This window comes from Larus michahellis, chromosome 3, assembly GCF_964199755.1.
Source record: "Larus michahellis chromosome 3, bLarMic1.1, whole genome shotgun sequence".
Taxonomy (NCBI): Eukaryota; Metazoa; Chordata; class Aves; order Charadriiformes; family Laridae; genus Larus; species Larus michahellis.
In genome coordinates, this window is record NC_133898.1 from 23,123,566 (window position 1) to 23,139,245 (window position 15,680).

The 15,680-nt window shown below is 49.6% G+C and overlaps 1 protein-coding gene across 8 annotated transcripts in view; it reads right to left on the reverse strand.

Annotated features, from left to right (window-relative positions):
- The window catches only part of SLC8A1 (solute carrier family 8 member A1), a 136,943-nt gene that overhangs the window by 100,667 nt on the left and 20,596 nt on the right, over positions 1–15,680 (reverse strand). For all 8 annotated transcript variants that reach the window (XM_074579145.1, XM_074579140.1, XM_074579139.1 and 5 more), the window contains one exon: positions 5,542–7,377. In XM_074579145.1, the coding sequence (XP_074435246.1) occupies positions 5,542–7,377 (1,836 nt within the window). The remainder of the gene's footprint in view (positions 1–5,541; positions 7,378–15,680) is intronic.

Below are 15,680 nucleotides of genomic sequence, written 5' to 3' on the forward strand. Positions count from 1 at the left end.
TCCCCAAGTCGGCTATGGCAGGACTTGTCCCACACCACCACGATGACATGCCACAGGAGCAGAGCCACCAGCCTTACTCTGGGGAGGAGAGGACCAAATCAATCCATAAGACACTTAGAGACACAGTTGTGAGTACGCACTTTGCAGGCTTGGGCCCTGACATGGCAATTGGGAATGATTTTTTCAGTACCCACCACGTCTGTGTCTGTGTGCACAGGACAACAGCAAGCACCTGCAGGCACCTGGGCACAGGAGAAAGGGCAAGGTCCACAAAGACCATGTGGCCTTATTTCCTTGCTGTCTCCTAACAGAAATGTAAGGGTTGTCGAGCGCCAGTGAGACAAGAGCACAGCACTTTAAGAGAGATGCACGTGGCTGGGAGATACTACGGCTAGCATTTTAGGAGTGTTCGGGAAAGTCTAAACATTGTGTGAACGGAGAGGAGAAAAAGAAAAGATACCTCGCCCTGTTATAGCTGTATCTTCTCCCCTGAAGAGGGGACAACCTAGCTGGCTGGCCTTCAGGACCCAAAGCAACGATACATTTCAGCCCCAGGGAACTTCTCCACAAAACTCCCCTGGACAGGGAAACAGGCTCCCATGCCGCGCCCCAGCCTGCTGGGACACATGTGCTCAGCTCCCTGCTGTGGGCCATGGCTGGGGCCACCTCCCATAAGGTGGACCCGGGGCACTGGGTGCTCCTGCCAAGGACCCAAGACCTAGATCCTGGTGGCCGCATTTGAGCTGCCTGCCAGTCCCATTGGGCCAGGTGAGACTGCCTGTGGCGAGGGGAAAACAGGCTCTAAAACCCAAGCTGGGCACTGGAAGCAGGCTAAATAAGAGTTTAATCTTTGTTTGGTCTGTTTTGAAACCTCACAGTGTGCCTCCAGACGTTAACCCTGCGCAAGCCAGGGCCTGCGAGGGAGGGGGTGCACTGACCCAGGCAAACAAAGCGGGATGGACAAAGAGAGAGATCCTGTCTTCAAGGATGAACCCTGAAAAGGGGAATGTTTGTTTGCTTCACCTTCAGCCAGCTTTACAGCAGCCTCTCTGCCACACCAGAAGACTCTCTGCTCTTTAGCTGCCTCCTGCTGCAAGGCTGACCATGCTGGAGGTTTCATTTTTCCCTCTGAAGCTGCAGGCCATGGACGCAAAACTGAGGGAGAGAGGTCCCCGGGCTGAGTCAGGATTTTATTTTTGCTGTTTCTTTACGAATACCTCACCCAACTTCTTTTGGAAAAGAAAAGGGGAACTTAAAAAAGCAGTACCACTTTGTTTCCCCCCCTGCCACAATCTATATTTATTGACATTTTTAAAGGGCTGTTGGGAGGGAGGCTATGTGGTCTCTGGGGACACTTACCCTAAAAAATCCGAGGATTTAGCTGATATTTGTGTCACTGTAGCATTTGGCTCCTAGATATATGCTTGTAGAGAAATGCCAAAGCTGGCTTGGACAAGTCAAATTCAATGAGCCAAGAGTGTCACTTCTTAAACCTGCAACAGACGCATTTTATAAAAGCAGCCAAACTATATCTTATGAACAGCAAGATCTACTGACATAAGATTCTCCATGCATTTACAGGTGTAACTGCATAGGTGAAATACTAGTTTAATTGGTTATCCATATAATTGTGTGTACCATCTTCCTCATTAATGCAGTAAAAACTTTTCTTTTGGGGGGTGTGTGGCTGCATGTATCTGGAATGCAGATTTTAATAGATCTGTAGTTGCAATGTTATCTCTAGAAAAGCTACTATTTTTTGAACCTGAAAGAACACACAGTTTCCATATACCTTTGCAGTCACATCTGGAAGAGTTGCCCCTCCTGATGTTTCGAGGCAGCGAGGAGAAGAGATCCTATCATCTGGGGGAAGGATTGCTTCCTCCTCTAAGATAGGAGGCTGGACTTCTTTTTGAATTATTTGGCATTCTGTCAGGAGATAAAAATACACTGGCTGGATGAACCAGTGACCTCTTCTATGACCACAATAGCTGTGGTAGAAGGGTGGGCAGAAAGAGCTTGCAACTACATGTCTTCTCCATGTTCTTATCAAGAAAGCTTTAATCATTAATGGAGATGTGAGACAAGGCTGGAGTCACCTTGTTGAGGATGACTCCAGAGGGAAGGCTCTCTCTTACACTTTAAATCATAGCATACTGTCCTACACTGATGTCTCAGAGCCTCGGGTACCTGTGCAGCATCATTGAGACTGACCTTGCCGAAACCCAAGTCAGACATCTTCAGCTTTCCCGCACAGCTAACCCCTTTGCAAAACACAGTTTTGCGTTTCCTTTCGCTTGCCATCATGCACCCATTGAGCACACAAGCTGTACTTCAGGAGCAAGGAGCAGAAAAGCATCGCTCCAAGAGGCTACCAGGCAACGCTGGGATAAAATGTTCCATAGGATGACCAACATCATCTCCGTTATACATCTTTTTTGGTAGTGTTGGAATGAGATCTTTGTTTAATGCACAGGAGCGGCACAGCTTCAGCAGTTATACAGCTATTTTGTGTGCTCTGGGAAAGGGGACATCAACAGATTGCAAAATGGGGAAGTCTCTCTGGACGCTGCAAACAAACAACATGTTACGTAACTGGGCCTTTTGGGAACTGGAGGAAGGTCTTCTCCAGAAGATCAGCGCCCTCCCAGTGCTTTCTAATTTTACTGGGACTTACCAGCAAGCCAGCCCTCTAAAAATAGAGGCTTGTACACAGTTTTCTTTCATCCTCATGTCCCCCTGCACTGCCCTACGTTTGTTGTTAGTGCCCCAGAAAAACACATTGTACTCAATTTTCTCAAGCTGATTGATATGGACTAGAATGGCAGAGCTGAAGAGGCACTAAAGACCTTTAGAAAGGGCAGCAAAGCCACCTCTTGGCCAGCAGACCATGGGAAAACCTGAAGTTTTAGAACTTTATTGAATCAAATGCGCTGGGGAATTGCAGCATTCTACATAGCTGTGATTTAGCTGAAGCATAGCACTAACAAGCAATGACAGAGCAAACAGGCTCTACAATCCACATATTGTGCTAGCACATCTTCTCTATTCACATTACAGCAAATTCTTCCAAGGGAGGAAGATGTGCTTCCTCTTAGAGGTGCCTCTAAGCAGCACCTGAATTTCAGGACCACACCACCTTTGTGCTGCAAGGCTGTCCTCAACTTGTGCCCAGGCAAACACGGACCTGCAGGAAATCTTCCACAAGTCACATTGTACCATCCAACACCTGAACATGGACTGCAGCAGCTAAGTTTTAGATGAATACCCACTGCCTTCCAGGCACAGGAAGACGTTGCCATTTGTACAATTGGTTTCATCCTTCTCCCAGAAAAATAAGGTATGTGCATGTCTTCTCCCACCTGAATGGAGCAAGCCCCTTGGTCAACATATGGCCCTGCAGTTGCCATCTCCTCCCACCCCGTTCCCAAGCCCTTACTTGTACCAAGCTGTGAACTCCTAAAGTGGTGCTTCCCATGTACCATCCCTCCCTGCGAGTCCAGGGAGAGATAGTTTAAAGGCAATAGAGAGAGGACGGCAATGCCCTGGCATCTGCACAGAAAAAAACACACTTGGGTTTCTAAGAAAGCCGTTTTCCCTCATTTCTTGCTTGCTGTGCACATGCTGAGAGCCAGTAAGAAGGACGAGGAGCCTTGCTGCCATGGGGAGGGCAGACCATCACGCCCTGGGGGGCCAGGCAGCAGCTCCAGCAGGATGCGGTCAGCCCATTTCCAGCACACCCCTTGGTTACTGGGCTGTTGGCAAAAGTCAGCAGTGCAGGAAAGGCCTCCAGCAGAGGCACAGCACAGCGGGCCCCAGAGAAATGCCGTCCCACTGCAAGCCCCACATCATGGGCTGAGGACCAACAGGCAGTGCCGATACAGGCGACGCTTCCTGTCTTTGTTGAAGGACAGTACAGAGATCCCGGCCAGAGTGACGGATCCAAGATAGGGGGGAAGTGCAAGCCCCATCTAAGCGCAGTCGCAGAGCCCGCGGCCATGTGTTTGGCCTGCCGTGTAAACATGTCACATCCCAGGGGAACTGATATCAAACGTCAAAGTCTTCCTGCCAGTAGCCCAGTTTTGCTAGTGCAGAGTGACCTGGTTAGAACGTAAAGAGCCTTTGGGGGATATCCTTACAGCCTAGTTCATTGCATCTCTGCAGCCAACTCCCTCCTTCTCCCAAAATGAAAAAAAATAATAATCAAATAACTCCATTCCTCTCTACTACAGTTATCATTCAGGAGACAGAATAAATGGCTTATCGTGTGCTCTTGACCCTTGTGTGAACAAGATGCATGTTCTGGCCTCCAGATTGCTGTAGCTGTGAAGTTTTTGCTCAGTTCTTCCCAAGAAGCCAAAACCCCAACTGGTCTAATACCCTGCCTGAGAACCACAAATCACTTTTTTCTTTCCCCCTACTTCAAGAAGTTTTATGATTCCCCAGTTTGCTTCATTCTCCCTGTGCGCACGAGCAGATACAAGTAACAGACAGAACATAAGGCCCACTCTCGGCACTCATCGTGGGTCTGTCTCAGCTCCTAAGAGACCAGTTGTTTGATATCCAACACGCAAGCCAACATTTAGCTCTCCCTTGACACAGCAATGCCTTTTATCAGTGACTGCTCCCAGTTCTACGCAGTGGTTCCGTGCTACAGAATCTACTGTTGGTGGGGACTGATCTACAGACACAGACTTCACTGTAGGAAGAGCCTGAGACTGGAACAATGCAACTTCCAATGTTTGCTCCTCCCAGAGCCCCAAATGGGCAAGGAAATATCTTCATGACATACCCAAGGATAGATGTTTTCTATCATGATTTACAGCGCTAATTTATATTCTCCATATAATGTAATAAACAAGGCTACAGCACTAACAATTTTTCCACCATCGACCTAGCAACGCTCAGGAGTAGCCTCCAACAGCTTTCAGGCTCTTTTATATTTGCAAGCAGCCAAATACATTTGCAGTTGCATCCTAACTATGAGGCTTCTCTGCATGACAATACTTTTTCAGGACATGCATTGCACAATGATCCAGGCCTGCAGCCTTTAGGGGAGGAGGAGGCGCAATGACCTTCACGAAAGCCCTGAACAGAGCTGTGGCCCAGTCCCAGAGGACCTGACTCTCAACAGGCAAGGGGAAGTAGGTACTGCAATTCATACACTCAGTTTAGGCCCTTCGCAAGACAGGTCCTTATGAATGACCAGTAACTGTGAGCTCGGATTTGTTCTCTGCTCCACTGTGGAGCTGAGCCTATAGAGATCTGCTCAGCGCGTGGGGAGGGTGTGGGAAGCTGGGCTCACAAACGAGTCCCACCTCCCTGCCGCTGGAAGGGTGGAGTGCCCCTGAGCAGGCATCACTCTCTGTCTGTTAGCAAGGCAGGAACACGGTATTGCAGGCTCCCCAAAGCACATAAGGCCATTCATGCCTTACTGCAATGCGCCGGCACCCAAACACCTCCAGTGCAGCTCTGGGTGCCATGTGCATTTAATTTCATGAGAATCAGAGACTGTAAGTAACAAACAAAACCTCCACTTACACTATCTCATCGTTCTGGAACTCCAGCTCCCCACAGGTGTCTTCAAAGTCCTCTCCTCCACCTTTGGCTGAGCCTTCAATGGTTTTGTAGGGCACAATAACATTTCCTCGTGCACCAGAGGTTCGCAACACTTTCACTTCCATGGTCCCCACACTTTCACTGACGTGCGTTACTGGCTCCTCAAAGGTGAAGATGCCAGCATGGTCATCATCAAAGATGGTGACGGTGGCGGTAGATGGTGATCCCAGGCAGGCAAGTGTTGAGGCACGACTGGTCTCAAGAATGCCCTCATCTGAGGCCTCAGTGCTCACGCGGACGTTGCTGAGATGGACCAGGAAGTTCTCATCCTCCTCAAATATGTCATCATCGATTATGCCAACACGAATTTCCTTCTGGGTCTCTCCAGGCTTGAAGACCACTGTCCCTTCAGTGAACTCATAGTCAGAGCCAGCATTGGCCGTCCCATCCTCTGTCCGGAAGTCAACGTACACTGTATTGGTCAAGTCACCTCCCCGTCGAATGATGGTCAGGGCGACAGTGCCACAGTTCTCCAGACACTGATAGGTACCCTGCTCAAAGTAGAGCTTGCTGATGGGATCATTTTCTGCCACCTCACTGTTGACCTCATGCATGCTGACCGCTTTGCGGGCCTGGTCTGCAGCATGTCTCTTCAAGATGTTGCCAGCTCCCGTCATGAGCCGAGTGGCCTGAATGCGGTAAAAGGCCCTGCTTTTCTGTTGCTGGCTCAGGACCTGGTAGTTGGCCAACTCTATAAGCTGTTCAATTTCCTTGTCGGGGTGCTTTTGTTTCAGCTCCTTCAGGATCCGAGCCATTTCCCTCCTGGCTTCCTCATCGTCCTGGTCTTTCTCATCCACTTCCAACACCAATGTCCCATCCAAAAAGTTCTCTACGTGAGAATTAGCAACCTTTCCATCCATCTCGATATCAGCTTTGGAGGAGGGCCGGTCACCCTCATGCTCAATGATCATGCCTCTCTGCTTGCCAGCTCGGTATTTCTTGTAGACGTACTTGTAAAACAAAAGCCTCCTGTCAGCTATCCAGGCAAACACCACACAGATAGGGAAGAAGAAGAAGGTGAGCAAGCCTTCCCAAACCTCCACAATCCCAGGAGAAGATACAGATAAAATAATGTAAAGCCAAGTGTAGGCAAAGATGCTCCAGGCTGCTGTAACAAAAAACACTCTCAAGTGCTTGATCTTCCTTATCTCGCCGTCTGGAACAACGTAAACACAGATCGCAATGATGACAAACATGTTAAACGCAGCACTCCCCACAATTGTGCTTGGCCCCAAGTCCCCTGCCGTGAAGCCATGGCCACACACTTCAATAACAGACAGGAGGATCTCGGGGGCAGATGAGCCCAAGGCCATCAGTGTGAGGTTGGAAACGGTCTCATTCCAGATCCTCACTGTGGTTTTGCTGGTCTCGCCGTTGGGCTTCTTGATGGTTATTTCCCGCTCTTGGGATGTAATGACTTCGATGGAGGACATGAAGCGGTCAGCTATGATAGATACTCCCAGGAACATGTACACCATCGCTACAAAATACACTGTTGCCCGAGCGATTTTGTCACCAAATGAGGGGTCTTGGGGTTCCCATATTGGTAAAATAACACCCTTTTTGCAGATGTATGAGCCAGTGCACTCCTCGGTGTCGTTCACAGGCAATTCGCTGGGGCTCTCCGCGTGTATGCCGTCTGCATGGAAAAGCAACACCAGCACAACACTCAGGAGTTGGAAGCTCAGTGGGAAGGTGGGTGGGTGAGTTGCTCGCGACATGGCCGCTTCCACTGAACAGGTCCCAAACGTCCTCAAGCTGCAGAGACAAAAGGAAAAATGCATTAAGTGAGGTCGACCAGAGATAACGGATTTTCCTCTGCACCCTCTTTATTTCCCATCTTTCCCAAACACATAATCAAGTTACCCTGTTACTCAAGAAGACCCATTTATTTGTTGTGATTACTGCAGCTTTCCATGTACAAATCTTCTGGTTCAGCTATCTGAACAAGGACAGATTCAGGTGCTACCAGTGGGCAAGCATCTCCCCCTTTAGCTACTATGATGTTTAATGCCACTTTCTTTCTCTTCGCTGAAAGCCTATTTCTTCAATTGCATTTTCTCGTTTCTCATCTAATTAAAGCCCATCATTCTGCTTCACAGCTGGCAGAAGCGCTTCCCATTTCAAAATTACAGTGCACTCACTCACTGGAGTTCAGGGTAAGAGCAGGAGAGGACAGAGAAATATATTATTCCCCCAACATTTTTAAAAAATATTTTTATACTTGCCACTACAAACTACGTATTTCACAGCCTTTCTTGCTCAGAGTCCTCCCAAGCATCTACTCCACATCTGAAATCTGCACGAAGCATGCCCAGGCCCTGGCAAAACCTTATTCTTAACAGCAACTTGGTCATAAGGCGCACCAGAAGGGCAGTCATTAATTAAAGATTTTGGAGCCATTCCTTCCACAGTGCATCACTTTGCACCTTCCTGAAACTGGAAAGAGCCCCATATGCATCCAAGCCTGGCTCTCTTGGCATGCTTCAAGAGGAAACCTGTCCCTGCGCTCTTTTCCCACTAGGTCAGCTTTGACGGCTTCCCCTTCAAGGGCCTTTCTCACTCCATTTACAACATCAGTCATCAGGCATGACAGCAGTACTTGCCCTTGTCCTGCCTCAGGATTTTCCAGCAGTGCAGAGGAGCTGTTAAAGAGGTTTGCAGTTAGTTAACAGTGCATAAACCGACAGAACAGATGCCTTTAAGTACATAGAGATGCTTAGTGCAAAAACCTGAGCATGCTCAGTGTTACATTCTCAGTTTTACTAGCCAATAAAAGGCAGTTTCCTAGTTATTAAAGCTATATTTTCTCCTCAAGGAGAGCCTTTGCCATACTACGCTTCTCCATTCCAAGTTAATTTAATCACACAGTACTTAAAAATGTTTCTGGGAAGAGAGGAAAATGAGTATGTCGATACCTTTACTTTGCTGAAGAATACAAAAGGCTGAACTGGTTTTGCTCATAAAAAAAACATAAACCATAAAGAAAAAATGAAAAAAAAAAAAAAAGAGCCCAGCCATGAAAGATTTCAACTTCTAGGAGAAGGATGGTGTTCCCAGGTCCATAGCAGAGATGGGACACAAGCAGGAGACCCAGTCAATGCCTCCCGACGCCCAGCCGCAGCAACGCCTGGCAGGTCTCACCCCACCATTTGCCATCTGCAGGGTCTCCAGCAAACACAGCTGCATGCACTGGGAGACACAGACCAACCCATCCGTGCTAAAGGCTGCATACAGCGACAGCATCCCAGCTGTCACCCGGGCCCGGTCATAGCGAGCGTGACCCAAGCAGGATGGCTAAGCACACCTCCCCTCTTCCTCCTGAAAGAGGGGCTTGTTTCACGGCACAGCTGGGAACCGGGCTGGCTCTCCAGGCACACAGCAGCTACACATGCTGCAGTCATTGCTTTGAGGGTGCCAGAGCACTGGCACAGGCTGCTTAGAGAGGTTGTGGAGTCTCCTTCTCTGGAGATATTCAAAACACACCTGGACATGTTCCTGTCTGACCTGCTCTAGGTGACACTGATTTGGCAGGTGGGGTGGCATAGATGACCTCCGAAGGTTCCTTCCAACCCCTACCACTCTGTGATTCTGTGATCTGTGATTCTGACATCTGTGATTGCTGGCTGCAAAAGTACAGCCAGGCAGGAGCTCCTGGGGAGAAGCATTGACCCTCCTGAACAGGGACACACCAATGCCTTCTTGAAGAGAAGCACCTGGTCACCACCACCCATCTCCTCATCCCCCATGACACAGAAATCACCTCTCCTCATTAGGGCAGGGACGTATTGTGCAGGGACAGGGCTGCACGCAAGTGAAGAAATGTCTGGAGGAAGCAATGGGTACCATCCTGCAGCCACGTTATGGGATCGACTTCACAAAGAGGCGTTGTAATGATGGATTCAAGCCCTCTCCTCCATTTGCCTTTATTTAAGGATGCTGTAGTAGGATTATTGGGCTGGAAGAATAATACTGAGAATTTATCAAGACATTTTTATATAAATGGCATTTCCTCACCAGGAATTCTTGGTCTGCCTCCCCCCCTCCTCCCAATTTTTTAATTAAGAAAAGAAAAAGATACACAGAGCAGGAAGTGAGCAGGTCAGAGAGCTGGGTGATAAGAACAGATAAGATAAACAAGAAAAAGCGAGTCTCCTGTATGAAGACAGATTTAAAAGAAAGGAGTTGTTTGCGTTGGAAATCCTACTAATGCTACAAAAAGCTCTTACTGCCAGAGCCAGAAGACCTGAACATTGCTCCCCTAATCACAGTCCCTGGGTACCTTCCGCTTCCCAGAACGCAGGCTGTAGCCACCGCTTACAAATCCAAAATAAAAAATTGAAAACACGATGTTTGTAATGAAGAGTACCTTGTTGCAGGCCATTTGGTGGATAGCTAAGTTGAAACAGATGTGCATTCATGGTCATTGAAGTTTAGCCGAAGCATGAATTAGTCACCCAACATCTGTACTCCTGTGTTTCACACCGCTCCAAATTTCGGAGACATTTGATAAAGGGGCTGTCAAAACACAGGCTGACTTGGTATCTACTCTGTTTATCCCAGATAGCTCCTAAGTGTAGTTTTGGTTGTTTTTTTTTTAAATATGTAGGCTTAAAAAAATTTAGTGTGGGCATAAAGTATTACTCAGCAGCATGGTTCTTCATCTTTCTAAAGGGTAGTAGTTTCAACAGAAAACTCAAGAGCATCCACCTGCCCTTATTCAGTTAATTTTCTCCCTGTGGCAAGTCATATCCTTGCACATGTACAATTATTCAGAGCAACCAGGCATTGTGAAATCCCCTTGGCAAGAAGAGGAAACAGATGGTTCTAGAGAAAATATTGTGCTTTGGGTCACTGATTTAGGTCATAAAGAATAGGAGAGTCCCATCACACTTTGGACCAACTCTACAGTCTTAAAAGGATTCGAGCACTGGAAGTCTCAGCCAGAAAAAAGACACCCACTAAATTACTTGAACACTATTTGCCATGTTCTTGCATTTCAAACATTCTAATATAAGTTGGTTTGGGTGGGTTTTTTTTAGATAAAGTCCCATATTACATTAAACAGGAGGAAAAAAGGCCTAGAGGCTTGCATCTGAGCAAACCATCTTCCTGTCCTTCCCATCCAGCTCTCCATGTACTGAAAACATTTTTCCCCTCAGATGGCAGGAGATAAGAAACATGGAAATTTTCTGGAGAGTTCAGGTGGGTGGGGAAAGGCTGGAGCTTTGGAAGAAAAACCCCACCGACTGTGGCAATGTGCCATGAGCCTTCTTGGAGCGGCAGTAGCATCCCTCAACTCTATGTTGGATTTTCTCCAGCATTTTGGGATGCAGTCATCAAGCAGGAGTCACACAGCCTCATCAGCTTTCCTGCTTGAACCAATTCACAGTGAGTGTTATTAACACCGGACTCAGAAATTATGGAGGGCTAGAAAACGCTTGGCCACAACATGCTGGCTACACATACACGTACACAGCCTGACACTCAAAATATCTCTGAGAAGAAACTGCTATAAAATTAACAGTGTTTCTTTATTTGTACGATCCAAAATAAACAGCTTGGTCCCCGGAGACCCTCTTACTCTGCATTTGCATAGGGTCTCGGCCCATGGTCGGCATGCTGCTGCAGGCACGGCAGTAGCAATATTCCCAGACAAATCATTCATATTATTCTCTAATGAGAAGCAAGGCTACCAGAACACCAGCCCTCCCTCCAAACCCAACTTTGTTAGCTTTTCATTAAGGTGTCTCAATTGCATTTCCCATCCCGGCCATCAACAATAAAAGCAAATGCGGTAGCTGATTCACAGCGTGCCAGGTTAGCCGCCCTGGCAAACCCTGCCTGCCACGGTGCTTGTGGCCTCGGCATCACTCCCCCAGCGCCTTTCGGGTCAGATTTATCACAGTAGCACCAGGCAAGGGCGCAAGCTGGTCTCTGGCTCGGTGCTGGCCATAGGTGTGTGGTGAAGAACCCCAAAACACTGCCCCAGGCCAGCACAGCCCTGCCCCTAAGCACTACCCCATGCTCGGTGGCAGCACCCAGAGCCCTTTCCACCACTGAGGGAGCTGAGCTGTCCTGGGGCTCCCTGGGACCGGCTGCCTGAGAGCTTCCAGGTGGAGCTGGAGCTAACCAGGAGAGCCAGATCCCAACCGGAGCTCTCTTGAAGTGGCAACTGTGCCCCTTCCCTTTGCGGACAAGCTCCCCCAGGGCTCTAGCAGTGGGTTTTGCACAGTCATGGAGGAAAGAGGCTGCACGGTCCCTTCGAGGCAAGCTCAGTTCAAGGGATGTTGCTCCAGCCTTTATTCCAGCCCTCGGTATTGAGAAAGACCAGGAGGGAAGCTGTTGCCCACAGCAGGGCTAGGAGCGTTGCAGAGATTCTCGCCTCCCTGCTGGGTCATGGGAGCTCTAGGTTTTACAAATTAGTAGGAGGGAGCTGCTGCTGCCAGCTCGTGCTCCAGCACCCCAGCTCAGGAGCTGTCAGATGGGGAGAAAACAGCCTTTTAGACTCCGCTCTGACCTTTCCCTGGCAGCGATGCTCCTTCAGGCAGGCTGGCTGGCTGCTGCATGCAAAGCGAGCCTGAAAGCTGCTCTGCGTTTCAACAAAGCACAGCTTTTCCTTTGCAGCAGCTTCCCCCAAAAGTCCCATCTCTATTTGGGCACTTCGCCCTTGACAGGCGCACTGTAAGACCCTTCCTGGTATTTTCCTGCCCCTTTGTATCACACACAGGTTTATGACCATCTGCAATAAGCTGGTAGCACCATTATTTTTCAGAATTCTGAAAAAACACTGCTAGCCCAGACACTTTCATTACAGAAGAAGGATTGGGCAAGCATGGAAATGGCCTGGGCTCACAAGGAATGAGGGGCTACATGAAGAGAGAGTGGAAGACTTCCCGTGGGGAATTTTTTTCCTAGCATTGGAGAGAAAACCTGTACAGAGCAGCTGTAACGTAACGCCGCAGCGTTCACACCATGACAGCCACCACCCGATGGTACCTGCCCCACTGCGACATCAGCTTCTTGATAAACATCATTACTAAGAATTTACTGCCAGCTTGTATGGGAGAGGGTGTCCCCACAGCCCTGTCACTGGTGTGCGGGTGGTGGGAGCAGCACCCTCTTCCCACAGGGTGACTCGTCGCTTGCTGGGGGCGGTAGGAGGTCTGCTCCTCACACGAGAGCGAGCGGATGCTTTCTGACATGCCGTGGGGACACAACCAGCAGCGTGTCACAAAACCACGGGGACTCCCAGCCAGCCCTTCCCCACCCCGTAGTCAGAGCTGGACAGAGAGGGGCTTGTCCTAGTGAGAGTGCACAGGGAAGGCAGCCCAAAACCCCCCTTTGCTGGTGCCAATGGTGGGAGACAGATGGTCTCTCTTCAGCCAGAGGGGCCAAAAACTTTGGCAAAGGGGCGACTAGTAGCTACTGGAAGGCACAGCTAGCCTGCAAGCTAGAGAAACAGAGCCTCAAAGCAAGCCAGCTACTCACTGCCCTGCCAGTGTCCCTGGGGAAAAGACAGCAACCCCCCGAGAAAGACCCCCAAGTGAGCGGACAGGCTCTCCTAGCCAACAAGTGCCCCCCGCCCCGGCAAAAATGGCTGTTTCAAGTGATGCGCCCTATGCTCCTATGCCAAGGTCAGACCTGAAGTCTCCAAGTCACAGCATCCCTTCCCCAGTTTCTCTTGCAGGAGAGCAGCACTGAAGAGCCTACTGCAAGCGAGACACAGCCTTCCCTGGGGAAAGGGAGGCACACCTCGCCTCCACGGGGGGGATGCATACCCACTGCCCCGTCTCTGGAGGGCTAGCACACCTCTCCTCTCCCCCCGACCCTTCCTGGCTGTGCTGAAGCCTGTACACCTCTGCCTTATTGAAAGCAGCAATCCGCATCACAGCAGGGCAGCTCCAGCAAAGCCTGTACTGGGAAAAGACATGACTGCAGGGAAAAAAAAAAAAAAAAAAAAAAAAAAAGCCCAAACAAATTGTCTGGTCTCTGACCATCAATCAGTAAACCAGCCAAGAGCCTAGGTCCAGCTTCCCACAGCCAAGGGGCACAAAACGGATGCCAACAGTGCTGCAAGGTAGAGGGTGCTTGGAGATGTGTCTAGGCAGCCACAGGCTCCACTGGCTTCACTTCTGATCTTGACGCTGACCCACAGCACAGCCTTGGTAAAAAGCGGCTCCTGCCAGCTGCGATTTTTACCCATCAAAGCAGGAGAAGGACCCTGCCGCCACGCTGGCCGTACACCCGGACCCGTGGAGGAAAGCTGCTATGTCCAAATACCGTGTTGCCACTCAGGGCTGCACAGTGTGACGGCTCTTTAAACACAGCTTGGAAAACCCTTGGCTCACAGCCCTGCTCCGGCTCTGCCCGGCTCCTTCTCCCTTCCACCCGGCTCTGCCACTCCAAAACAGGCACAGCCTTGTTGGCATCCCCTGCCCATGACCCTCCAGATCTCCACATCAGGAAAATGATTTCCAGGCCATCAGCATCCTGATTGCATCAGTACAAAAAAAAAAAAAAACAAACATCAAAATCTTTCCAAATATAGTCAGAGGCACAAGCTCTCCATGAAGCCAATCAAGTAAAATACACATCAGGCCACCCTGTTTTCTGTAAAGAACATTAAAAAGTTAGAACAATTATCAGTCTGCAACTGATTTTTCCAAGTATCCTATCTCTTCAATGAAGCATCCAATCTCCTCCCACAATCTCCCCAGCAACTTTCCAAAATACATAGATAAATAGAGAAAATAAAACATCCCCATTATAAAATTTCAGCCAGATTGGATGAATTTGGGGGCAGCTTGTAGAGACTGAGCTTGGAAGTGTTTGTCGGGGAGATTCCAGCCTCGCTTTTTAACACACGGAGACCAAGTGGCAAGCCGTCCCTTTCCCACATGATTCAAGATCTCAGCAAGGAAAATGCCAGGAAATGAGAAGCACGGGAGAAATACTACATTTCTTTTGGGGTTGTATTTTTTTTCTTTTCTTTTTTTTTTTTTTTTACATCTCCCCTCATACTTGCTGCTGTCTCCAGACCATTCCTCTGTCCCTGCCACCTGCTTTTCCTCTCTTCTTTATCAAGCAGCATCAGGCTCTTCCCCATTATTCCTCCTGGGCTGTTAATGCCTTCCTCTGCCTGCGGATCTCCCCGGCTGATTTAAGCATGGTCTCTCCGCCTGGTCTCCGCCAGCCGGCTTTGAGGCTGCCTTGCCGACAGACTCCCTCTGCGATCTCAGGGCAGCCCTTCGCCTCCCTGTGCTCCGTGCCTCTCTCTGTAAAATGGGAAGAGCACCACCCGTGAGCGTCGGGAGAATAAAACACTGCTAATAAGCCTGAGGCTCCTGGGTAGCCTGGGGAGGAAGCATCTGCCCAGAGATGCCCCACAGGGGCCAGGAGAGAGGAATTAGCGGGCCTGTTGCTCTCCTCTCTGTCTGCCTGTGTCCGCTCTTCCCTCCAGACCCATTTTTGCACTGGGTTTGTAGCTGTGCGTGGGTCCCCTGTGCTCTCCTGGGCTCTGCAGGAGGAAGGAGCAGAAAGCTTCAAGGCAGCAGAGACAAATCCCCAGCCCCAGCTCCCCTGCACCCATCCAGGGATGAAGAGGTGAGAGGCGTCCCTGGGAATGTGTGTGGGGAAGGGCTGAGACGAAGGCAGGTTGTGGATCTGGGCGATTTGGACACGGTCCTAAACAGGAGCTGGGCCGGTTAGTTGGTGCTGGAGGCCCACCCTGGCACGCTCCATCCGTCAGCCAGATGCTTAGCCGTGGTGGTAGCACCTTCCGGGAGAGTCCCCATCCAGAGGTACAGCTCTCACACCGCTGACTCTAGAGGGAGCTGAACGCAAGTGCCGAGCAGCTCCCCAGTTTTTAGATGACCAGATCTCGGGGAGCATAAGCCCAGGTGTGTGCTGGCCTCCTTGGTTGCCTATCTCAAAAGCAAGGTTAATGACCCCTCCCTCCTCCCCAGTCTTTCCCGCCTTCTCTGTCTCCCCAGAAGCTCTTTGCAGCAGCAAATCTCACTTCTATTTGTAGCCAGGTTTCCTTAGGAAGCCAGGCATAT